General features: G+C 38.4%; 1 protein-coding gene across 1 annotated transcript; it reads left to right on the top strand.

Annotated features, from left to right (window-relative positions):
- The first annotated feature begins 3663 nt into the window (after positions 1-3663).
- On the top strand, positions 3664-7061 carry LOC137713021 (probable auxin efflux carrier component 1b). The gene is made up of 6 exons (XM_068452248.1): positions 3664-5153; positions 5388-5664; positions 5750-5835; positions 5938-6095; positions 6200-6276; positions 6390-7061. Exons 1-6 carry the CDS (start codon positions 4022-4024, stop codon positions 6454-6456), a joined length of 1797 nt encoding a protein of 598 aa, XP_068308349.1. The 5' UTR covers positions 3664-4021; the 3' UTR covers positions 6457-7061.
- The last annotated feature ends 20511 nt before the right edge of the window (positions 7062-27572 follow it).

Below are 27572 nucleotides of genomic sequence, written 5' to 3'. Positions count from 1 at the left end.
TGAAGGACTGTGCCCAACTCTGGGCGGGAGCACTAACACCGGGGGTGCAAGTTATGAGCTCTCTAAGCATCTCAAATCACTACTGAACGTAAACATAAATCATAACTCACCTGGCACTTACATGTGCATCCGTAGCACCAAACATATATAAACATATGCGACTCATAATGCGTAAATAAATGGCAAACTATAGGCATGGCATATAAACGTATAATGTTTCAAATCAATTTCTGGGAAAAATATAAGTATATAGGTATATACGGAAAACCAAAAGCCCACTCACTGGTATGTAGAAGGGTCGTAACCCCCTTGCCTTGAGTAACCGCGCTCGTCCTCGGAATAGGTCTCACCTATATGCGAAACAACTATAAAAACGTTAATTTTAAAACACATAACCAACCTTAAGAAATAACTTCTCATACAATGCTCAAATGGGGTGTATAAATACACCAACGTGATCTACTCAACCTCAAGAACATCCCCATATTTTTAGAAAAAATTTCCACCGTCGCACGTGCCCCCACGCGTAAGCACGTGCCTGGCACACTGACGGCGTCAGTTAACGCCGTCAAGAATATTCTGTTAACTTTAACGGATTCCGTTAACGCCGTTAGAAATATTCCATCCAAACTGACGGAATATTCCGTCGTCTTCTCCGGCGAGGCTCCGGCGCTCGAAAATCGTGAAAATTTCAAAACTTCATATCTTCTTCGTTTTTCAACCAAATTTCACAAAATTGGTACCAAAATGAAGCTTACAACGAGAGGAACAATTCCATACCACTTTCAAGTGCTAAAACACACGGAATCTCACCGGGAAAAGACCACCAACTCCGGCCAACCTTGTAACTCACGATCCCAACGTCCAAAACCTTCAAATGAACCAACCCAAGCCTCCTAAGGACCTCACCAAGCTTCCTACAAGCTTGAAATTCCCAAAAACACAGGAATTAACGTGTGCATGAACAGTGACAAAAATCGGGTATCCCGAGTTCGACGTGAAAACGAAGGTATCCTTACCTGAAATGAGTATGGTTGAACTTCTACGGACCTCACGAGCATGAATATGTGCTTTGTTTCCTCGATCTGTGAAGATTTGGAGGGTTTTTGGGGTGTGTCAGTACAAATGGGATAGGAAATGGGGGAGAGAGGGAACTCGGGACAAGGGTACAGGGCAGGGAAAAAGTGAGGGGTGTGGGAGAGTGTGTGAGTGATCCACAACCTGCCAACAACAATCCAAAACAACCACATAACGAAAAATCACACTAGGGGCAAAATCGTCATTTCACCCTTACAGTTCGAGAATTCCGGAACGGGCTGTCACATTTTTCCTATAACTTCTATTTTTAATATTTTTTTTTAAATTCTATTTTTTCCCATAACTTTTATTTTACAAAATTTGTTTAATTTTTTTTTTAAATTCCATTTTTTACCTATAATTTCTATTTCACAAAATTTGCTTTAATTTATTTTAAATTCTATTTTTATCCTATAACTTCTATTTCACAAAATTTGTTTCATATTTTTTTTAAATTATATATTTTTCCTATAACTTCCTAAGCCATTATAGAACATTAAATTAAATTAAGTAACATGAAACAACATTAAACAATATGAAATAACATTAAATAACATTAACCAACATACAAATTATACAACATAAAAAAAAACATTTAACAACATGAAACTTAAACAACATTTTAATAAACATTTAATAACATAAAACTTAAACGCCTACTCCATGCTTCTTTTGGCCGAAAGATGTGCAACAAGATCATGTTGTAGGTACTTGTTTGTGGCACGAGAACATATCATTCTATAGCACCTCATGTACTCATTTATAGAGATACTACCAGTTCTTGGATTGAAAGGCAAATTAGGCCCATCATATATTTTTGCACGAGCCCTTCTTGACCTATTTGGATCTTTTTGGTCGTCATCGGACTCTCCATCAATATAGCCATCTTGCTCATCCTCCACTATCATATTGTGTAATATGATGCAAGACATCATGATGGAGTCCAAATTTTCTCGACTCCACCCTCTTGCCGATTCGCTAATAATCTTCCACTGTGCTTGTAGAATACCGAAAACTTTCTCAACATCTTTCCAGTATGCCTCTTGGTGTATGGTAAACAACTTTTTTGCGTCATTCCTAGGGTTTGGAATTGCTTGGACAAGTGTCGCCCACTTTGGGTAGATGCCATCTGCCAAGTAATACTCCATATTGTATTGACGGTTGTTGATGTAGTAGTGAAGTTGAGGTGCTTTACCTTCAGTCAAATTATTGAAAAGTGGTGAACACCCAAGAACTGTAATGTCATTTTGGGATCCAGGGACTCCAAAGAAAGTATGCCAAATTCATGTGTCATATGAGGCAACCACCTCTAACACAACAGTTGGCTTTCTCGACCTTCCGCTAAAGCCTCCTTGCCATCCGGTGGGATAGTTCTTCCAATCCTAATGCATGCAGTCTAATAACCCTATCATGCCCGGAAACCCACAGTCTTCAGCTTTGCGAAAGAGTCGATTCAGATCTTCTTGATTTGGCTCGCGGAGGTACTCGTCTTTATGAACCTGAACAATTGTGTCATAGAATTATTGAAAAGTATCAAGGCATGTAGACTCAGACATACCATGGGTTTCATCCATCGAATTAGCTGGGGAGCCATAGGCCATCATTCGGAGTGCAACAGTAACCTTTTAATGAGGTGAGAAACCAGGGCGGCCTGCTCTGTCCCGCTTCTCTCGAAAGTATGGATTGACTTGCTGGACATCACGAAGTAAATGCTCGAAGACATGACGCCTCATCCGAAAGTGACGTATGAAATCCTCTTCTGTGTACACCGAGTTAAGGTTGAAGTAGTTGTTCATCAGATTGGCATGCGACATCGCTCTGTTTCGTGGTTTGTAAGAGCGACCAGCAATAGAGCCACCCAATCGAGGTTGTTCCTTAGTTGGCTGACACACCATCGCCGCAGCCATAGCTGTTGCTATGTTTTGTTTGTTACGCCTTACTTGAACTTCTTCATTAGACGCCGCATCTTCTCGTCTCATTTGCACCCATTTTGCTTCCAATTTGGAATTGGATGAGGACCCCCAGTTGGAATCCGAAGAGGATCCAAAGTTGGAATTCATTGCAAACTTGAATTGAAAGAGATTGAATTGGAATAGATTGAATTCAAAGTTGTGTGAATTATAGCTCAATATCCACCCTATTTATAGCAAAAGAAAAATTCAAATCCAACGGCTAGCTGACGTCACTTAGCCGTTGGATTTGAATTTAAGTTGTAGTTTTTAAATAATAAATTATGTTTGGCCTCATGGTCCTTTGGCCCTCGGTTGGAGACGGAGACAAATATGATCATGTACTGTTCATTAAAATATTAATATCTTAGAGAATCTTGGAGGAACATAGGACTAAAACGAGTCCTTTAGCCAGTCTTTAGTTGGAGATAGCCTAATATACTTCCTCTAGCTTTTCCTTGTTCTGCAAACCTTTTCTCTTTCGATGCTGTTTGGTCTTTTTCCCTCTCAAAAACTGAATTACTCACTTTCCCTTCGTCCAGGGAGAGATGCCTGTTCCCAAGTCCCTTCCCAAAAGACTTAAATAAAGCTTCACAAAAGCCCTCAGCTTTTATTTCTTTGTCTGCCATTAGAATGCCATAAATACAACCCACTTTACTTGCTTCTCTCCCATATCCCCAATTGACACCTCCACCCTCCCTCCCTCTCTCTCTCGCTCTGGACTGTAGTTAGAGAGAGAATCAACACTCCGGTCATTTTCCGGCGATTGCTTTCATCTCGCCACTTTACTCACCTCTGTCATTGACTCTTTCCACGAAAATGGGTTGATATTTTTCTTTCAAACTCACCCACAGAACCTGATTCTCCTTCTGATTTCTGCAAAATCTCAACTGCGTTCTGATACAAACCCCATTTTCCCATCTTCGCAGTGCTCAAATCCCACAAAAAACCCATCAAAAACAGAGAAAGTCTCTACCTTTAACCAAAACGAAAACATGATCAGTTTCACAGACCTGTACCACGTCCTCACCGCCGTTGTGCCGCTGTACGTGGCCATGATCTTAGCCTACGGCTCCGTGAAATGGTGGAAGATCTTCAGCCCCGACCAATGCTCCGGCATCAACCGCTTCGTCGCTCTGTTTGCAGTTCCTCTGCTCTCCTTCCACTTCATCTCCACCAACAACCCCTATGCCATGAACTACAGGTTCATAGCGGCTGACACGCTTCAGAAAGTCATCGTCCTGTTGGTCCTAGCCGTGTGGTCGAGAACCAGCGCCAGAGGCTCTCTCGAGTGGTCCATCACTCTTTTCTCCCTCTCCACTCTGCCCAACACTCTAGTCATGGGGATACCCCTTCTGAAGGGCATGTACGGTGACGCCTCCGGCACCCTCATGGTCCAAATCGTCGTCCTCCAGTGCATCATTTGGTACACTCTTATGCTGTTCCTCTTCGAGTACAGAGGCGCTCGCCTCCTCATTGGTGAACAGTTCCCGGACACCGCCGGCTCCATCATTTCCTTCAGGGTCGATTCGGACATCATTTCCTTGGACGGAAAAGAGCCGTTGCAGACAGAGGCCGAGGTCGGAGAAGACGGGAAGCTCCATGTCACAGTCAGAAAATCGACGAGCTCTCGCTCCGAAATATACTCCAGAAGATCCCACGGACCCAACTCCGGCGTGTCCTTAACCCCAAGGCCTTCTAATCTCACCAATGCTGAGATTTACAGCCTTCAGTCTTCGCGAAACCCGACTCCCAGAGGCTCGAGCTTTAACCACACTGATTTCTACTCCATGGTGAACGGGAAAAACATGAGCAATGCGAGTCCGAGGCAGTCGAATTACGGGAATGTGGGGTTTGATGAGGAGGCTAGAGGAGTTGGGGGGCCCAGAGGAGCAGCAAATGTGGGGAGTTTGGGGTATCCGGCGCCTCCCAGTGCCGGGATATTCTCTCCGGTGACCGGACCCGCCGCTGGGGCAAAGAAGCAACCCAATGGCACCGATGGTGGCAAAGACCTACACATGTTTGTTTGGAGCTCAAGCGCTTCGCCTGTGTCGGAAGGAGGCATTCATGTTTTCAGAGGAGGAGAATATGGCAATGAACTTGCTGGGGTTGCTGCTCTCCACAAAGGTAATGCTTTTGCAATTGGAAATCTGTTTTGGCTCTATTTACTGTTAGATTAGACTAAATTAGATTGTTGTGTGTAAATTATTTGATATGATTGTGCCATTTTGGATGTTTCTGTATTTGTATTTTTGTCTGGATGAATGTTTCAAGTTTTTGTTCTAATGTTTATCTGCTTGTGGATGAAGTTTTTTTGTTTGTTATTGCTTTGAATATTGATCCACAACTGGTGTTGATTAGATTATGATGAGTTTGGCCGAGATGAGTTCAGCTTCGACAACAGGCCGGCTTCAAATGGGGCTGATCGGGAAGGTCCGGTGCTTTCCAAGTTGGGTTCGAGCTCCACCACTGAACTCCACCCCAAGACAGCCAATGGTGGTGAATCAAAGACCACAGCCATGCCGCCTGCTAGCGTTATGACCCGACTCATTCTTATTATGGTGTGGCGAAAACTGATTAGGAATCCAAACACTTACTCCAGCCTCATTGGCCTCACCTGGTCTCTGGTCTCCTACAAGTAAGCGTACTTGAGTTGTACAAATACTTCGAAGGGGATTTTAAATCAGACTCCCAAGCTTATAATCTGTGTTGTGATTTTCCAGGTGGCAAATTGTTATGCCTGCAATTGTAGCCCGTTCGATAGCCATTCTGTCTGATGCAGGTCTTGGAATGGCCATGTTTAGTCTTGGTATGTTAAACTTGTAGCGTTAATGCTTTAGATTTTGTGTCATACACGACCACAGCCTGAAGTATATTGCTAATGAGCATATTGTTTGTAATGGGATTGCAGGCTTGTTCATGGCTTTACAACCACGGATGATTGCTTGCGGAAATACAGTTGCTTCCTTTGCTATGGCAGTTCGATTCCTCACTGGGCCGGCTGTCATGGCTGCGGCCTCAATTGCTGTTGGACTGCGAGGTGTTTTGTTGCACATTGCCATTGTACAGGTAAGGGAGTTTTGGGATGCAATAACAAATCGAATGTGGGAATAGATATCCTTGTAAGTTTTGAGTGGAATAACAAAATCCTTGTGTTGTGTTTGATTTCTCAGGCAGCTCTTCCACAAGGGATTGTTCCGTTTGTCTTTGCCAAGGAATACAATGTTCATCCTGACATACTAAGCACCGGGTTCGCTCCTGAACAATCTTCATCTTGAGTTCGATTAAACGTCACATCTGTTATCAGACTAGTAGTATTCTATCTGAACTCATTTGATAAATCTTGTTTTTTGTGTTTTGCAGGGTTATCTTCGGAATGCTAATCGCTCTTCCGATCACATTAGTTTACTACATCTTGCTAGGGCTTTGAAACGGAGAACCTCTGTTAACTTGTTGAGCAAACATAATGTAGGGGATTTACCCTTTTGGCATTAGGTTTTTTTGTTTTTGTTTTTTGGCTCTCCTAACACAAGAAGAACATAGATTTTCAGAAGGTAGAGAGAGAGAGAGATTGACATGTTCTCTTCACACAAGGTTTTAGAATTTGGCTACTTTTGTTGGAACTTTGCCTTTTTCTATGAACCCTACCTTTCTTTTGTGCCTCTTTTGATGAAGTGAAGCTTGTTTCTCTCTCTCTCTCTCTCTCTCTCTCTCCCTGCTTTTAACCTTTTTGTCAAAGTGGATTTTAACTCGATTGGGATCTATATGCAATGCACTGCAGCAAGATATTTAAAGCCGTTGCAACCGAACAGTTGACTGGATGGCTTGAAAAAAGAAGCAACCACTTTTATTAAAAATCTGTTTCCCACTCATTTAGCATTCACATTAATGTTTTCACCAGCTGTGTGAACGTCACTTGGTTTCCCACTCAACAGTAGGGGATTAAAATTTTGTAATAACATGAAAGTTAATTATTGGATTTTATTAATAACATATCATTTAGTATTCAAATTTTATTCATAAATTTAATCTCTCTAATAGTACTCCTATATTAATGTTTTTACTAGTTGTGTGACCTAAATTTAGTCGTGCAATTGGTAAAAACATTTCAAGGAGAAGTTTCTTATGCTTTTATTGTGTCCCTATGACATCTCATCGCATTGAAATAATGTTGACTAAAAAATTTTGTACATTAAATTATATCATTGTTTTGGAATGTTATGACAACCGCAAAGTCCGAGAAGGAGGGCAAAGGCTCAAAGCTTTGTAGGCTAGTAGTTTTCTGAATTTATATGAAATTAGTTTATCATTACTATGTCATCTCGTTTTTTTTTTTTTAAATAATGTGTAAGTTTTATAACATAAATCATTACTTTAGTAACTTAGATCATCTCTTTAGGAAGGGATCCTTTCTGGATTCCTTTTATGTAATCCATCAAGACTATAAATTCGGATTCTTAAAATTTGATTTAACTGCTAAAGTTATTATAACTTTTTATGAACCTCTTGTTTTTAACCGTTAGATCAAATTTTAAGAATCTAAATTTGTAAACTCGTAGAATTAGGTGGAAGGGATTTGAGAGGATCCCCTTCCATCTCTTTATGCCTTCCCAGTATCTCTATAATCTCAAATCGTAATGGATGGGATGGGACGATGGAGGAAAAAGCACGCATGTCGGTTGGTTTATTCTCTTTAAGTCTCCCTTTAAGGATGTGTTTGGCAGCGATGGTAAAGCTGTCTGCTTTTGGTCTCTGGATTGGGGAGCACGAGGGACCGCTCGCAGACTGAGTAAGAGAATTAGTTCCTTTTCCACCAAGTTGATCCTGTCGCATGCAATCGCAGTTTAATTGATAGGAAATGACTTTTGGACACTATGTTTAGTCCTTAGACATTTTGTTTAATTTTGATCCTTAATTTTGTTTGATTCCTCCGATAATAATATAATTTTCCCAATAAAACTAAAAGAAGTCAATTTATCTTTTATTTAATTTTACTTCTTTTTTTTTTTTTCGACAAACGATATTATTTACACTAAGGAGGTGAGAAACTAGGCTAAACCTCAAAAGGAACTAGCAATAATGTGATTCAAATTCACTTTTGACGATAATCGAACTTAAGACTTCACTTACAAGTAAAGAAGAATTAATCTAAACCGTTGTACTAAGTGACTCTTTAATTTTGGGTGTGCACCTGATAGGAATATCACTAAGACTTCTCACCTATAAGTAAAAATGAATATCACTAAAACATACATATATCTTTAATTTTGTGTCTATTATATTAGGACATACACTAAGGCATACATATTACCACAAACTCTCCCTGGGCTACAGCCCATCGTATCCTTTGGTGTTGCTCCGCCAGTGGTGTCATCAATAAAAAATAAGCACGTTAATCAACATTTAAGTAATAATTTAATCATCAACTTCCATGTCATGTAGTTTACAAAATTTAGTCTATACATCTAGTCTGACACACCCCGACCCGGAATGTCCATTATGACTCCGAATCAAGCTGTGTTGGCCGACACCTGGAAGGTGATGAAGGCATAAAGTGTGATAATGTATAAACTATAAATAAATTTAAACTTAGAAGTGCCTAAATACACGAGTGTGCGGTGAGCGGGTATGGACCCATACACACGTGATACAGAGCATAAGTGGAGTACAATAAGGTAAGATAACGATTATACCATCATAAGAAGCCACATGTACTGGGAAGTGCCACAAATTCTCGTCGATATGGAAACTTTACTACTAGAACTTGGAGGGGTGCAAAGATAGAAAATGTGAGTGAGCAAAAACAAAGCTTTTCAAAAAACCATTCACTTATCAAAAGTAATAACCCATCAATGTAACACCTGTATAATTTCCCAGAAAATCATATTACGTATAAGGATGAAATCAATTGTATACAATTAGTAAATCCAGGACTATACCATGATACAACATCTCATCAGCAATATAAATAATCAGGTGCTTAATAATCCATGCTAGCACGTAAGTCGGAGTCACCTAACGTGACATGTGCGACTCACCCATATCTCATCAATCAATGCTAGCACGTAAGTCGGAGTCACCTATAGTGACCTGTACGACTCACCTATAGCTTATCAAATATCCCTGCACATGAGTCGGAAGCACCTTTGGTGGTCTGTACAACAGGACTGGGTATAAATAAGTACGCTCAAGTGCTACGATCATGTGAAGACTGTGCGAATAATCACGGGTCACCTACGAGTCGAAACCACCTAATGTGGTTTGTACGATAAGCCTGTGCACCTACCTTGGATTCTAGGTGAGCATAAGGTGCGGGAGGTGAACATCACGTGAAGGACTGTACCCTGGCCACGAGAGGGAGCACTAACACCGCGGTGCAGGTTTATGAGCTCTAAATGCATCTAATATGGCATGTACGACTCACAAGCAACCTGTACGACAATGTTGGAGTTGCCTATCATTGCAACCTGTACGACAAGGTCGGAGTTGCTTAAAACATAAATATAGTCATACCATAACTCAATCATTTCAAATAGAATGTAATCATAACCATGCCTCACACATTTCACAACATATACTCACCTGAACTTACTTGTGCGTCCTGCGTTCACCTTCGTACTTCAAAGCATTCGCAATAATTATGCGCAGTAATATACCTATGGATATGCCATGATGCAATCCAAAACTTAACCATATCGTAGTGCTTTCAAATATATAAATATGTACATATAATGTGGCGTAAAATGCACAATCTATAACGCCCTACTCCCCAAACTATTTATTTTCGGGAATAATTATCAGTAACAAGCCCAACTAAACACTAGTTTAACTAACTATCAATACTTACGATTCCTTACTTCAAATTCTTTATTTCTCACACACGGTTTTATGACCACATTTAACCAACAAATCATAAAGTTAAAACTCACATTTTCACCCATTCCTTCGCATTGCTTAATTTCCCAAACAAGGATTTTGTCTCAAATATTGTATGGATACAACGCATTGAAGATGCAATTCCGACTTACAGAGAAGGATCTTCTACAAATTCAAAGGCTTTTATTTGTTTTCTGCCAATCAGGTACGCTTAAAATAAAGTAAGATATTTGAAACAACCATAAAGCATGAAAACATTTCCCATAATGCATGAACCCCTCTATGTTTATATTTTCCTTCCGATATATATATATTGTATATGATCATATATTTGTTTCATGCATCGCACAATTAAATTGTTATGTGGAATTTGTGAGTCAAAGAATCGAAAGAAATTAGAAGCAATTAGGGTTTTTCAAACCCTAAGATTGTTGAAAAAAAAATATAAAACTTTTGGGAAAATTTTTGTGGTTGCACCCAGCCTCAAAACACACCAAGCTTGAAGCTTGGGTATGCAACTGGACTGTTTTTTTGGGCTTAAATTGGACCAAGCCTACAGCTTGGGTCCACAGGTGCATAGGCTTCAAGCCCTTGTCAGTTCCAAAAGCCAACAAACGTGTTGGGCTTCTCGCACCTCAACCCATCGCCAGTAGCCTTTGCGCTACTGGGCCTTCCTCCAGCTCAACCCTCTTTCAACTGCAAGCTTGCAGCTTGCTTTGCACGCTAGGCTGCACCGCAACTTTGCCCAAGCCCAAAAGCAGCCAAGTTTTTTTTTTTCCTGCTTTGATGGACTGTTCATCTCAACCATGGCCCACCTTTGCAGCCTATCTGAGCTGCTTTGCAGCCATGACCCGAAACTAAAGGCCTGCAATTTTTTACAGGTTGTGTATTGCAGCCAACAAAAGTGTGTTGGGCTACATCGTTTTTTTGACCCAATGCTATTTTTGGCATTTCAAATAATTTTAACCTGAATGTTATTATTATTTTTGCTTCTACGATCGACATCGTTTGGTCTCAATCTATTGAATTAATTAAAAGTGACCTACAGTCCATTAATCTGATAATGAATCCAAAATTATTGACCTGAAGATCACTTTTGGACATTAACGATTCAATAATTTATTTCTTTTCTTTGAAGCATGACATATTTTCGTAGTAACGAAGCTCTCACACTTGAGTTCTTGAAGAAACTCAAATCCACTATACTTAAATCAGTATATTGCATTCTATGTTTCTTGCAGGAACCTCTCTTTTATGAACTAAACGTTCATAAACTAAATTAAACTTGTAGTTTCAAATTTAGTGCCTTTGAAACCCGAAGTTTTCATAAAATAATACACCTATGAAAACCCAACGTCTTTCATGAAAACCATGTCTTAGAACTCGAATATTCTAACTACGATGCTTATGGATGATTTCTTCCCATAGCACCAATCACAATCTTGTTCCCTCCAAATTCAGTGGATTGTCCAACCGTCACAAGTTCGATTTCCCTTATTTGAACGTTTCTAATAGAAACCACTTTATGTGGGGTATAAGATGAAAATCTCCACTTGACTATCAAGAAGCTGAGACACCATTGAAGCCAACAATGGCAAGGAAGAGCTGAATAAGCCTCCGCCATGATCTTCATTCGAACACTTGCGCCTGAAGCATTACAAATGGAAATACCTCCTGATCAAGGATTCCATGGCTCTTTGGCTCGCTCCTACAGACTGTCTAATCATGAAAGACAGTGCCTAAAGCACATCATGATTATGTCCATGAATGAGTACAATTTTGAACTTTATAAATCCGATCAAATTTTGACTGGAGAATACTTTTCTCGTCTTTCTATGTTTCTAACTCACCCCTGAAGTAGCAGTGTAGAAAGCGGAAGTTTACCAAATTCTTGGATCTGATTACTACCACAAACATATAATCAGGGCCTACCAAGGTGTGGCATCATGCTCGAAGCGTGATCCTTGGCACCTAAAACCTAAAACTTCAAGAATAAGGGATAACCTCAACCTTGCAAAACCTACTTCCATATCAATGGAATAGATCATTGGTTATGCACATGTTCGAGCCGCTACCAATGTTGTTAAGGAGTACCATTCTAGTAGTCAATATGTGAGACTAATTTTGCTCCACCAAACATTGTTGGAAGACCAGAACTTTGACATGGATGACCTTGTTGGCCAAATCCCCTTAGTAAACCATTTACTTTGTGAACATTTTTCCATGTTCTTGGATGCAAGCTTGGTGTATGTTTTACTTATGGATAATCTTATTGATATTGTCCTCGACTATGAGTTAATTGAATCATGTTTCTTAATACATGTGACCGATTCAATTAAACATGTGATTAGGTTGGAATGTGGGAAAGTTAGTTGTCTGAATGAATGTGTACTACGCACACTAACTTTACACCTAAATTACATCTCTAACAATGACTTCAGGTCTATCCAACCTGATTAAGAGCATTTGGCATGCTCCTCATTTTATGGTACTGAATTACCATTTAAGGGACCTTAACCCTAACGTTGAGTTTTTAAGGATATTCGAGATGACAATGATCATAAATGAAACCACTGAAGAAAATAGAGTGAAATATCTTTGCACCACCTCCAAAAATGAGCTTGAAGCTTTGATTTGGGGCCAATGGGTTGTCTCCCAACTGGGAATACACCACATGGGTCTGGCCTAGAGCCTGGTGATTGAGCAGTTTACTTGTTTTGGCACGACCTTTTGGGACACTTAGGTCGAACAATGATGCTACAATGCATCTCCTTATCTAAAGTAAGGATATTGTGCCTACAAGCACACTTTGCCAAGCATGCTCATTAGGGAAATTGATTTTCTATATCATTTCTCGCAAAGACACGGCACAATTCTCTTTTCATAGTGGATTCAAGGGAATATATATGGACTCATCCAACCAAAATGCGGACCATATAAATTTTTATGGTTTTGGTTGATGAATTGACAAACTAGTCACATGTTTGTCCACACACATTGCTGCTAAACCTCATGGCCGATTAACGGTTCACCACCCTACTTATCCTTTAAGGTCTAGGAGATTGGATAATGCCGGAGAGTTTGTATCGACGATTTTCGATAACGTATTGTATGTATTTTGGGTTTATAATTGAACATTGAGTTTCCATGTTCACCCCAAAGAGCCTGGCCCAGTAATCATAAAGTGCAATTTAAATGATCGCCCAAATTTTGGTAAATGTACGAAGTTTTCGGTTTCTACCTAGGGCTATGCAATCTTTGTACGCAGTTATGTTGGTTCGCCTTGAGGCTCATTGCCAACCAACCTATATAACGTTACAGTTGGTTACTAGGTACGAACCTGACGATTTTCATATTTACGCATTTGGGTGAGCATTCTACGTGCCAAGTTGCGCCGCCGCAACGTACCACCATGGGTCCTCAAAGAAGGATGTGTATCTTTTGTCAATCATGATTCTTCTTCACACTAGCTCTCTTCGAGCCCTTGAATGCGATCTTTTTACCACTCATTTGCTGGTTGTCACTTTAATGAGACAGTTTTCCTGCCGTTAGGGGGAGATAAAAACATTAACATTCTCGTAGAACGGCGTGAATTGGCGTGGACGTTACCCACTATGTCTCATCTCGATCCCTATACTGCACAAGTGTGATAAGCAAGTGCAATGAATTCTAGATTTCAGAATGTTGCTCCACACGCATTCCTCTAATCTAGCTAAAGTGACAAGATCATATACTAGCTGCAAACATGCCTGCAAGGATAGACGTACTCAACGGACATCGAGTCAACATCCCTAGAGGGTGTGCCACCCCCGTTGGACGGTTTAGACACCCCTGTTAGATGGTCTGGTACACCGGCAGATAACCAATCAATCTGTCTTGGCCTGGAGCACGACAAATCACTCGATTCGTATGATTCAATTCCCTAGAAAAGGAAGGCACAGCATAAAATGAATCTAAACTCTATTGTTGTCTCAACTCATTTCCATCTTATGAGATTAATTCGGATTTCTCCCGAGACTTAAAGTTCTTGGAATTGAAATTAGATTACCATCGATGATGTTTTCACTTATATGGTAGCTATCGACATAAATGAAAAGCGACGATATCGAACCATGTTCCGTTGATAAAGTGACAGCGTAGAACTGATTGGATAACTGAAATTACAATCCAGGTCAAATTTCTTACCAAAGAGCGTATTGGACCTGTTGTTCCTACACTGCCCAAGGTAACCCTATTGTGTTACAAGTGGGAAAGGAAGCGTTATGAGATGAATGAAATAGTGCGATATGATGCACACCTTGCGGCGCAAGGTTTCTCTCAAAACGTCCTGTGATTGATAGCAGCATTATGAAATGTGGTTAGTGTTTTCTCCATGAGGATATAGACATGGAGATTTACATGTAAGTTCCTGAAGAATTACATGGATTGGTTCAAATAGTTCCAAAACCACGGAACACCTTCTTAACTCTTTTTGAGGTGTTCACTTACAATTCGACAGATGTGGTATACCCGTCTAAGTGATTATTTGATCAGTCAAGGATATGAATTATGCCCTTGCGTGTTAAACTATGAAGTCTTATTCCAAATTGCTAGAGTTACAGTTTATGTCGTTGACACGAATCTCGCTAAGACTCTGGAAGAGCTTGAGAAAACTGCTTCGCACCTGAAGATGGAATTTGAGATGAAGGATCTTGGGAAACTCGTTTATGCCTTAACCTAAAGTTGAAACGTTGTTTTGACAGTACCTTGGTTTACCAGTCGAACTACACCCCGAATATGTTACTTTTGAGTATACCTTTGATCGTCCATACATTATATGCAAATGAGACCCTTGAAGAGGTTATGGAATCCGAAATTTCATATCTAAGTTCAACTCTGCTCTTTATTGTACTTAGACAGGACATTTCCTTCGATGTTGATCTTGGTAAAGATGCAGCACTACACCTACATGCAACCATTGAATTGGTATTAAAGACGTACCCTAAAGGTACTACATGGGCAATCCCAACGCATCTCAAGTAGATCCAACCCCCTGATCCTCGGAATGATGCTTGCCTTGTTTGTTATGCTGACGTTGGTTGCTTATCAAACCTGCACAAGGCAAAATGCCGGAATGGTTATGTCTTTACCGTTAGGGATATCGCAATATCTTGGAGGTCCACGATATTACCTTAGTTGCGAAATCTTCAAATCGTTCCAAGATTCACCTCACTTCACTATGCAACAAGTGAGACATGTTTAGGAGTTCTTGTTGAGCATATTCGAAGTACTTGTTGTGTTTTCATCGATTGTTGAGTCCCGATGACGATCCATGAAGACTATGCCGCATGTATTCACCCGACCAAGACATGATACATCAACAAAGTTAAAGCCAAGATATATTGCGTCTACATCTACATCAGCAGAGCATTAGGAGATTGAAGTCATGCAAGCCGATCCCAGACAACCTTGCCGACCTTTACACGACGTCACTGCTGACGTCAACCTTCCAAAAGCTTATTCGAGGAATTGGTATGCCTAACTATCATATGCGATGCTTGTAGTTCTCATTTGGAAGTTATGTCAAACTCAGGGGGAGTATCCAGAAGTATACTCACTTGATCTTAATGTACTCTTTTTCCCTACAATTAGGAGCATTTTTCCCACTGGGTTTTTATTACCAAACTAGGTTTTAACGAGGCACCCATCCTGGGCTGATCATACCCTTGAGAGCTCTTCTACTTACGTCCAAAAGATGTATAGTTTTGACTTAATGCAACTTCTCACTTTTCTCCTTAGTCTATGGATTTTTCTCCCACCTTGGGTTTTACCATAGCAAGGGTTTTGTGAGTTTTACTTTTTTATGCATTCTTCCGTTAATTTGAGACTCGCATTCGCTCATTGTGCCGACAACTTCATCAACTGTACTTGCTTCATCACTGAAGACTGATGCGAACTAAGTAAGCACACAAATTAAAACCCTCTTTTGACAATTGTAGTAAAGATGCAAGTAGGGATCGTTCTAGACCGGGGATTAGGAGGGATTACTAAATCACTTGGAAACTGACTCAAAAACGTAAAACAAACGTTAAAAACACTAAACTAGACTCAAAGAATGCAAAACTAAACAATAAAACACTAAAACAAATCAAAAGACTCAAAGAATACAAAACACTTATAAACACAACCCAAGACACTTTCTAACTAAATTAGACACTAAAGTAAAGGGGGATTGAGGTTTTGACGAAATTAAACTAAATGCACAGATTGTAATTTAAAGGCAGAATGTAAATATGAATGTGATGAAAATATGGATGAATGCTAGCTAGAAGGTTCTTCTCCACACATGTTACACTTGCATACCATTTGATTTTTAGTTGGTCTTTCGATGAATTATGAAACTCAACACCCCGGGTTAATTAGGTCCGCTTAAATTAACCGTCAAGTTTTCCTTAAGTTAATGAATTGGATGGGTTAGCGCAACGCAATTCAAAACATCATCTAAAAGTCCTTTACGTGAAAAGCACAATAAAGATACAATCAAAGATCATTAAGCATCATGAAAACTATAAGTGTCGACGAGGCATTCGTTACTATGATGAGCATGAAACTACTGCCAAGAATTCATTTAACGCGATTGTTTATAAGCAACCTCCACTACTTGTGAATATAAGTTCATAACTATTAGGTGAAATTCACTTATATTCTAGCGTCATATTCATGCATGAAAATTAAGCGTGCACTCTCAATAAACATACACAAATAAGTTATCAATCAAGCAGTTAAACAAATTGAATTCACCATTCATGAAATTCCAACCAAAAGTAATCAAATCATATTGCAAGCATAAACATGGTTTCGAATCACCCCTAGCTAAATAGGGGTTTAGCCTCTCATGTTCACAAAAAGAGAAATACAATTGAATTTAAACATAAAGCACAAAGGATTGATTACACCTAGAACGCACAACGAATCCACTTGAATTTCTGCGCGTCGAAGCTCCTCTTTCCTCTTCTCCTTGCTGCGGCAGTGAGGTTAAATGGTGTTTTTGGATGATTTTCTGGTATAGGGATGGATTTAGGGAGGTTTTGTGGTGCAGCAAGGTTATGGGGTGGTGTAGGAAAGTGTGTAAGGTGGCTGCAAAGGTGGAGATAGCTACGGCAATGATGGGGGAAGGCTGGAATTGGTTGCGGCTGATATTGGCCGCGGCACAAGGGAGTGAATTAGAGTGGTGGTGTGGAGTGACGGCTAGGGAGAGAATTGGAGAGAGTGGGTGATGGTGGCTGCGGCAGGATGTATTTTTGGGAGTGAATGACTGAAAAAATCCTCTAGGGTAGAATTTAGGTGCGGCTTTTTGGTTTTTGGGTGATGGGCTGCACGGCAAAAGTGGATGGGGTTGGATGGTTGCGGCCTTGGGGGAAAAAATAGGGTTAATGGCTGATTAGAAAAATATGAATGAATGGGATAAAAAAAAGGCTTTATGAGAATTAGGGAGCATGAGAAATGGGGGCCACGGCAAAGGTAAGAAAAATAAATGGGATGGTGGCTACAGGTTGAAACTTTTGTTTGGTTTCTTAGGGTGCATGATAAATGGGGGCCACGGCTTTTTTAAGGAAATTAGGTTTTGTCCTCTGGATGGGATTTACGGCTTTTGGGATTGAATAATGGGATGGTGGCTGCATGATTTTGTGTGTGAAGGCCGAATAGAATGAATGGGAGAATAGAGAATAATGTGCGGCTAGGTTGTAAAAATGTGTAGGGTTTAAGAAATTCAAACCCTAGCTTATTTTTATTAACTAAAATTAAATTAAAGGCTGCTAGAATTAGGGATTTAAATCAGAAATTAAAGGGATGGCTGCAAGGTGCGGCTAGGGTTAGGTTAGGAGAGGGAAATAGGGTTTAATTGCACAACATTGGACAAAAGTGCCCCCCCTTGCACGGCAAGGGAAGGGAATTAGGGTTAAGGCACGGCAAGGTTGTGTAATTGGGCTAGGGCCTTGGTTTTGTGTCCTAAAGTGCCTACAAGGCCTTCAAAGTGGCTAGAAAATACGGACGTTTAAGTTTAGGAAAGGTTACCAAAACGGGAAACCTAGGGTTAACTTTCCTACTTCAAGTAGGAAACCTTGTTTGAGTAGGAATCCTCGTTTTGGTAAGAATTCATCGTTGGAGTAGGAATTCGTCGTTTCTTCAAGTCTTCAACTCATTCATTCCTCTTTCGCTCCAAAAGACTCCAATTTGCATCTTCTTGCACACTTTGGCCTTATAATCTGAAAATACACAAAAGTGGCCTTAAACACTAAAATAACTAAATAAACACAACATAAATGCATGAGAACAAGCTAATTAAGTCGCATGAATATGCTCCTATGAAAGACCTGATGCACCATTTACTTAAGTATTTACACACTCAAGGGGGAGTGTTGCAGTCCTATTGGAATATGAATGTGATTGTCTAAATCCTAGTAGATATGAGAATGTATCTTATATTCCTATTAGGAGTAGATTACCTATTAAATGTTGTAATCCTAAAGGGTAAGGAATTAATATTCCCTACTACTATAACTAAAGGCACAATGGAGTGGAATAACACACACCCACAATTACACATCTCTCTTTTCTCTCTACTATTGCCACACCTTTCTCTCTCTATAGCCTCCGTAATTGTTTAGTAAATTATGCCTACAACAACTACACAATTTTTTTTTTTTTTTTTTTTTTTTTTTTTTTTTTTTGTGGCAGAACTCCTACAAATCTAGCCAAGTTAAACTTAAACTCGAGAAAGAGGCAATTTGCTTTTCCACTCGATCGTAGTCAATGATAGTGATTATTAACGAATAACAAAAGAAAGAAAATGGTATTATATATGCAAAATACTAAGTAGATCATATTTGCTAATCACTTATGAACCACTTCTTTAATATAAGTTAGGTTTACTTATATTGTTTGATCTTACATCTATTAGAGATGTGATTCATATGTGATCTACCAAATGAGAAGGATTTACATAAATATACTGCTATAATAGCATTCTGTACTAATAAAAAAAACATATATAAATTTTGTACATATACTTTATTTTATTAGCACATAACGTCAAATCAGCCACACGGACCCATGTACAGGCTAATTATCTGGAAGACGAGATTTTTTATTTTACAAGTTATCGATCCAACCTTCAAGCCCAGTCAACGATCCATGTCTAAGAGCAAATGACTGAAGTCTGATCCCAACTTTTAGCCCAGTCAACAAGGTCCCACCCTAACCCACTGCCCTTCTAAATCCTAGCCCACAACAAGGAGTAAAAAGTGAAAAGAAACCCACAGCCCTTCACTCGTACCATCGAGATTTTTTAAGTTATTCTCATATCAAATATCAACTGTTGTTCTCATATATATATTTTTATTTGTAAGTGACACCAATCTCAATGAAAGGACTCTGCGTTGTTTGCATAATATCTTATGTTTATTAAGCCGCTAGTGCTTCGACCTTTTTCTCTTCCTTTTCACGGCAACCTAATTGGGACCGGCTTCTCTGCCCTTTCTGTTTTCATACATTTTCATCTTTTTTTATTTTGTACGGTCATGGTTAAGTTACTTTAACATTTTATATTGATTTTTTTTAAACATAATAAGATAAAAAGTAATAGTAATATAAAATATTGACGTATCTTAATCGTGATCACACAAATAAAAAAGGATTGAGAATGTATGGAAACTGGAAGAACATATAAGCGAGGTCGACCTAATTGAAGTAGGAAAAGGTATGTATGTGTAGGAGCATTACAATTTAGAGAGCAATGAGTGAGGTGATTGTAAAGAATATGATGATGAAACCCATCAGCCACCGGTGCTTTAACCCTATTTTTAATCATCTTTTCAAAGAATGTGCAGCACGTGTGACACTTAGGATCACAATTCCCCACTTTCGACGTTTTATTCTACTTTCCACGGTTTAATTGCTTTAATAGTGAAGTGATTGTGTACTTTGGATTCATCTGTTAATGATTCACCCCAATTCTTGTATGTGGTGTATATGTATATATGATAGGATCCGGAACAGACATTTTGACACACGTTTTTGTAATGCTAACTATATAATGTATTTTAACAATATAATCATTTATGTTTACCAAAAATATCCAATAGTCTAAAACCATATAGCCATTGGATTAAATGTTAATTTTTCTTTGTAAAATCGTATTCGTTCATTTTCTTCACTACAGATGAATATCTTAATGGTTTTGAATTTGTCTAATTTTTTGCAATGTTGATCCATGAATAATGAATTGAAATATAGACAATTCGGATCGTTGAAAATAGTTATGAAATTGGAGCCCAAACAACATGTGTCAAAATGTGTGTCCTTAGATCCTAACCATATAATATATATTTCAACGATCTGAACTATCTATATTTTAATTCATCTTTCATAGATCATTATCGCAAAAAAATTAGACAAATGACATTCATTTATAATGAAGAAAATGAACGAAGACGATTTTGCAAACGAACACTAAAATGATTATAATTTAATCCAATGGTCATATGGTTTTCGGATTTTGGTGACTTTTAGTAGATATGATCTTTGAAGAAAGACCGAAAAAATAGACGTTTGGATCGTTGAAATTCACTAGGAAGTGGGCCATACAAAATTGTGTCAAAATGTGTGTCCTCCAAATAGAAAAACTTCAATCATTTTGTACCCAGCCCATCTTCATCTTCAAAACTTTAGATCCATCTTGAAACAAATCAAGAAAGAATTAATAAAACAAATCAAAGTTTAATTAAATTTATTGAGTGGGGTTTGACAAAGAGCTTGAGTCAATGATTCGAAAACTCCGATCGTATTTTGCCTGAGATTAAAGAAAAAATAGCAAATTTGCCTTTTCATCATGATGAGCCCATTCCTATGGCCACCTTCAATATCTCAGGAGTTGATAAGCTAATTCATATGGATGTCCATTTGTCGGGTTGGCCACTTCCATGATCCCTTCCTGAACCAAACATGAATCTTTCCAGACTTCTGAGTTATATGTATTCGGATCTGTCTAACTATGGCACTAGAAAATCATAGCCCAACACTATCTACTTTTAGGACTTTTCTTAAAGATCGTCCTTAAAATAACTCACTCAAATCTAAAATTGTTTAACAACTGAAGTCAATATCAAGCTTATCTATTTTCTTGGCTGCAATTAGATGTCTAAAGAGTATCTCCAACCTAAAAATCAAATATGAGACTTGTATTCTTATATGTGGGTCAAAAAAGGTGGTGGGTTTGAGTATTTTGATTTTTTTCTCTAATGCAAAGACTTATATTCCTAAAATTTGAGTTTTTTCAATTGGAGGATAAACTATTGGATTCAAAACTCAAATTGGAGTTTTGACAATTTAGGTATGTGCATTAGAAATGGTTGGACTAAAAACTCATATCATTTTTATTTATTTATTTATGTATTTTTAGTACATTGATATTTTTACACTAACGGGAGGGGGAGTTCGGCAAGCCACACAATAGACAACCTAATTAGGTCTCACTTTAACTCAAAACTCAAATATACATTTTAAGCCTCATGCATCTTGGAGATGTTTTGTCTTATATGTGGACTCAAATTTTAGACTTATTTCTTATATTTGGGTCCAAAAAAGGTTATGGGTTTAAGTATTTTGATTTTCTCCTCCAATGCAAAGACTTATATTTTTAGACTCATAATCCTAGATTATGAGTGATAAGATTTGAGTTTATTTATACTTTCATTAAGTATAACATAAGATTCACTAGTGTAAATATTTTAAATTGAAGATCGAATTCATTCATTGAATTCATATAGGGTCAAGGAGTGTAGCTGTAAAAAATCATCAAAATCAAAGTTAAAATAATGGTTAAATCGTGATTTTTTGTTTATAACTGTTGAAAAGTTTTGTCCCATTACTTGATCTCTGAATTTTTGTTTTTTGCAATTTTGGCGTATGCGATCTCGAGGTATATACAAATATGTTTGACGGTTGAATCATTGAAACTAGTTTCGTAAAATGCGTATCCCATCAAAACAATAGATTCATTAACACTTATGAGTTTATTCATACTTTCATTAAGTATAACATAAGATTTTTGTGGTATCCACTAGTGTAAATATTTTAAATTGAAGATCGAGCTCATTCATTGTATTCATATAAGGTCAAGGAGTGTAGCTGTAAAAAATCATAAAAAAAACAGAGTTAAAACAAACGTTAAATTGTGATTTTTCATTTATAACTATTGAAAAGTTTTGTCCCGTTACTTGATCTCTGAATTTTTGTTTTTTTGCGATTTTTGGCGTATGTGATCTCGAAGCATATACAAACAAGTTATAAATGAAAAATCGCAAAAACAAACATTCAGAGATCAAGTAATGGGACAAAACTTTTTCGACGGTTATAAACGAAAAATCACAATTTAACGGTTATTTTAACTCTGATTTTGATGATTTTTTATAGCTACACTCCTTGACCTTATAGAATACAATGAATGAATTCGATCTTCAATTTAAAATATTTACACTAGTGGATACCACAAATCTTATGTTATACTTAATTAAAGTATAAATAAACTCTAAGTGTTAGTTAATGTATCGTTTTGATGGGATATGCATCCTATGAAACTAATTTCAATGATCCAACCATCAAACTTGTTTATATATGCTTCGAGATCACATACACCAAAAATTGCAAAAAACAAACATTCAGAGATCAAGTAACGAGACAAAACTTTTCGACGGTTATAAACGAAAAATCACGATTTAACGGTTATTTTAACTCTGATTTTGATGATTTTTTTACAGCTACACTCCTTGCTCCTATATAAATACAATGAACTAATTTGATTGTCAATTTAAAATATTTATAGAAGTAGATACCACAAAATCTTATGTCATGATGATCTATGAAAATTGAGGATTTTGTAAAAGGAATAACATGTAAGCTTTGAGTTCCACTGGCAAGATTTAAACTTTTGAGAAAGACTTCACAACCTTATTAAAAAAAATTAAAAAAATAAAATAAAATAAAAAACTCTTTCATTTTGTATATCCTTGCACATTTAACATTTTGTAATAGAGTAGTAGTGTATGGATGGTTAGACGATGGTTATATGGTCGTTTAGATTTTTAAAACCCTCCAAATCTCATGAAGAATGTTATTTATTTGAGTGAAAAATTAATAAAATTAATAATCATTATTGTAGAAGTGTGAAAAATGTAATCACTTGTAATGAAAAGCTTTACAACTTTCATGAAGGGGTCAACTCCGAAATTTAGTATGTATATACTAATTTAGTATTATGTTTTACATTTTTTTGGGTCAAATGATGCTTTTCATTTTCATTTTTATTGATTTAAAATATATTTTTCTTAATGGGTAACGGGTTGGGTCATATTATCCGTTTACTTTAACGGGTATTACACGACACGACCTGTTAAGCTAACAGATATGACACGAAAACGACAAGAACACAAGAAACATGACACGAATACCAAGTTTAGTAATGAGTGACAACTTGAACAAGAAAATCTAATCTAATTGAAATCCTAGACTGGACCCGTCATAGACATCAAAGCTTGGGCTAGCCCAAGGTTACCATTTTGCTTACTTTGCTTGCTTTTCTGTTATCATCAAGAGTTTAGCTTTTCTCATATTTGAGTTTAAATATAAAGTAAAACATCTCCAAGCACATCAGACCTAAAATTTATATTTGAGTTTTGAGCTAAAGTAAGACCCAAATTTGAATTTCAATATGAGATTTGAGTTCAAGGTGAAGCCTATGTCAACAAGAAAAAATGTTATTTAACCAAAAAAAAATAATATTGAGTTTGAGTCTTGAGTTTTGAATCCAATATTTTCTCCTCCAATGCAAGACTTTAAGTGTTAGTGAATCTTATCGTTTTGATGATTTGGAATAAATATATTAATTATTTTATATATTTTAAGTGTTAATTAGACTATGTTTCAATTAGTATGTGATGATATTTAATAATAAAATTACAGTTATGTTTTTTATTACTTATTTTATTCAAGTTAAAATGTTATAAGAGATAACACAAAAAAAAAAGCTGGTTATTTTTTTTGTTTTGGTTAAATATTAGGCGGGAAATGGATGGATATAGGCTGCAAAATTTTCCAAACATTAGGTGGGAAATGGATGAAACTCTTGAAATATTAGGCGGGAAATTAATTATTATAATTTAAATTACTTGATATTTTTATTTTTAATGTGTTTTATGATTTTTAATCTCAATCTTTGCCTATAATATACTATAAAAATAAATAAATAAATAAAATTTAAAATTTAAAATTTATATAGAATAATAATTAATAAACAATATATACATATTCATTATATCTATTGCATTTTATAGTAAGTTTTTTTTAGTAGTTTAAAAAATTAAAATCATCAAAATAGCATTTTTCTTATCGTGTCGAAACAGGTTACCCGCGTGTCTATGACATCCCACATCGCCCAGGGGAGTGATCCTTATATGTGTATTCCCATCCTTACCTAGCACGAGGCCTTTTGGGAGCTCACTGGCTTCGAGTTCTGTAGGAACTCCGAAGTTAAGCGAGAAGGGGGCTAGAGCAATCCCATGATGGGTGACCCACTGGGAAGTTGCTTGTGAGTTCCCAAAAACAAAACCGTGAGGGAATGGTAAGCCCAAAGCGGACAATATCGTGCTACAGTGGTGGAGCAGGCTCGGGAAGTGATTCGCCCGGGCCGGAATGTGACAATTTGGTATTAGAGCCTAACCCTGGCCGTGGTGTGCCGACGAGGACGTCGGGCCCCTAAGGGGGGTGGATTGTGACATCCCACATCGCCTAGGGGAGTGATCCTTATATGTATATTCCCATCCTTACCTAGGACGAGGTCTTTTGGGAGCTCACTGGCTTCGGGTTCTGTAGGAACTTCGAAGTTAAGCGAGAAGGGGGCTAGAGCAATCCCACGATAGGTGACCCACTGGGAAGTTGCTCGTGAGTTCCCAAAAACAAAACCGTGAAGGAATGGTAAGCCCAAAGCGGACAATATCGTGCTACGGTGGTGGAGCGGGCCCGAGAAGTGATCCGCCCCGGGCCGGGATGTGACAGTGTCACTCTCGTGTAAACCTGTTAAGGACCTATTGTCACAACCCGTCCCGGAATTTTAATTCCGAGGATGTGAAGTTATGAAAATGCCCTTAAACGGGACTAAGGGGCGTAAAATATGTTGTAACTTGATGATTTAGGGATTGGGTAGGATCCCACCTCCCTCAAATCTCTCCCTCATTCCCGTGCCTTGTCTCTCTCTCTCCTCCCTCACAAATCTCTCATTCTCTGAGAGTTCTCTCTCTCTCCTTCGAACTCACACAGACCACCCACAAAACCACCCTAAAACTATACCAACGAAGGATCTAAGACCACCATCGTACTCCTGAAGACCACACGAACACGATGGTACCAATTTCAGGTGAGTTTCACTTCGGAAAACATGGATTTCAATTTCACTGTGCATGTGCACTGTTCATGCACACGTAAAGATTGATGTTTTTTGGGATTTTGAAGCTTGTAGGAAGCTTGGTGAGGTCCTAAGGAAGCTCGGAGTGCTTCGTTTGAAGGATTTGGACGTCGGGATCACGAACTGTAAGTTCGGCCGAATTTTCGTATTTTTGGAAAAGTTTGATTCCGTTGTTTTTAGGCCCTAAAACTAGTCCAACATGGTAGATTATGATTAGGGCTTCATTTTGGTATAGATTACGTGAAAAATGGACGTAAGAACAAGGAGAATAACAAGTTCAAAGTTTGGCCGGAGCTGTCGGGGCTTTTGCCGGCGAATCCACGGCGAGTTAGGGGTCGTGGAAGGTATGGATGTGTTCGTCTCGTCAATACCTTCATTTTGATATATAGTACGTCGAAAATGGTTAAGAAATGAAGAAGTTATGACACTTTGAAATTTACCCAGAAATTCCGGCAAAACACCCACCGCCGGCGAAACCAGTCCGGCGACGCGAGGAAGAAGACGCGCGCGTGGGCAGCGCGTGAACAGGGCGCGTGGGGGCGCGTGAGAGCTCCAAATTGAGTTCTGAAAATTGTCACGCGTTCGTGACGTCGTGTAGATCACCGTGGTATATTCATACACCCAAATTGAGCAACGTATGAGAAAGTTATGGACGAATGTTTGGTGTATGTGCGTTAAATAACGTCAATTTGGTTACTTTTTGTATAGGTGAAAATTATACAGAGGAAGAATGTAACCAAGCTAGGGGAGGTTCAGGGACCTATGAGACGTCGATGTGATCAGTGAGTGGGCAGTTATTTTTCAGTATATATATATACGTATGCTTGACGTATTTTAAAAGAAATACGAATTAAATATCCTGTCATATATGCATCATATATTAATATGTGCATTACCATAATTATGCATACTGTTGCATGGTGCTGAGGAGGCCCAGGTAAGCTACGATTGAAATACTATCATCACATGCATTAGTAGTGGCATACATTTATATGTGTATTTGGTGCTGTGGACGCACAGGTAAGTGCCAGGTAAGTGGTATTCATGTTTGTATTCAGTAGTAGCTTGAGATGCTTAGAGAGCTCATAATCTGCACCCCCGGTGTTAGTGCTCCCGCCCGAGGCCAGGGCACAGCCTTCACGTGTATGTTCACCAGCACCGCATGCTCGCCTTGGATCCAAGTTAGGTGCAAGCCTGTCGTACAGACCATATTAGGTGGTTCCGACTTGTAGGTGACCCGCGATTTATCGCACAGCTTCACGTGATCGTAGCACTAGAGCATATATATATATTACACCCAGCTTGTCGTACAGACCACGTTAGGTGGTTCCGACTCGTGTGCAGATTCAGTTATTGAGTTGAGAGTGGAGCTCTAGATGCAGCCGTACAGGTCACGTTAGGTGACTCCTGGCTGCCAGATTATATGTTATTGATGTGAATTACGCTTGAGCACTTACATTTGATTATGAGTTTCCGTTGTGGCATATTCTCGAGCATGAATGGCATATTTATGAGCATGAATGATATATCTTTGAGCATGACTGGCATATCTATACATACGTATATATGTTATTTTCTGGGAAACTATACTTGTTTTACGGCGAGGGGTTAGTATATGCAAAAGAGAAAAGAAGGTTTTGAATACGTTCGTTTTGCTGACCCACTCAATTTTGTTTTGCGCCCCTCCAGGTTCAAGAATTGCAAAGGTGTGGTGACTACGAGGAAATTCAACGGTGTTCTGACAGAATGGACCAAATAAGGACTCACCTTCGGGTGTTTCATTTTAGAAGTTGTATATTTTTAAAGCTTCCGAACTGTGCAAATGGTTACGTCACTCCCACGTGACGGCCAGCATGCCCTCCTTCGGGACGGGGTGTGTCACCTATTATTAACGAGTTATTATCATGTGACCCGATAATGACCCGATTAGTTATCGTGTTGACCCAAAACCCATTATTTTCGTGTCGTTTACGTGTCGTGTAAGAAATTGCCAGGTCTACTCAGTAATATTGTCCGATGATATTCCTCTTCACTTGTAAAAGGTCTTAGGTTCGAATCTCGTAGATGGTGAATTCGATACCAAATTAGGTTACTTATTGTGTGGTTTAGCCGAACTCCCTCCCCTTATTGTAATAATATATCGACGTGCTCAAAAAAAAAAAAAAAAAAAAAAG

This window comes from Pyrus communis, chromosome 13, assembly GCF_963583255.1.
Source record: "Pyrus communis chromosome 13, drPyrComm1.1, whole genome shotgun sequence".
Classification (NCBI taxonomy): Eukaryota; Viridiplantae; Streptophyta; class Magnoliopsida; order Rosales; family Rosaceae; genus Pyrus; species Pyrus communis.
This window is presented reverse-complemented; position numbering and strand designations above follow the sequence as displayed.

Coding starts and splice junctions, on each gene's coding strand:
- LOC137713021 (XM_068452248.1), top strand. CDS start 4,022: ATGATCAGTTTCACAGACCTGTACCACGTCCTCACCGCCGTTGTGCCG. Junction 5,154..5,387: donor GGTTGCTGCTCTCCACAAAG/GTAATGCTTTTG, acceptor GGTGTTGATTAG/ATTATGATGAGTTTGGCCGA. Junction 5,836..5,937: donor AATGGCCATGTTTAGTCTTG/GTATGTTAAACT, acceptor ATGGGATTGCAG/GCTTGTTCATGGCTTTACAA.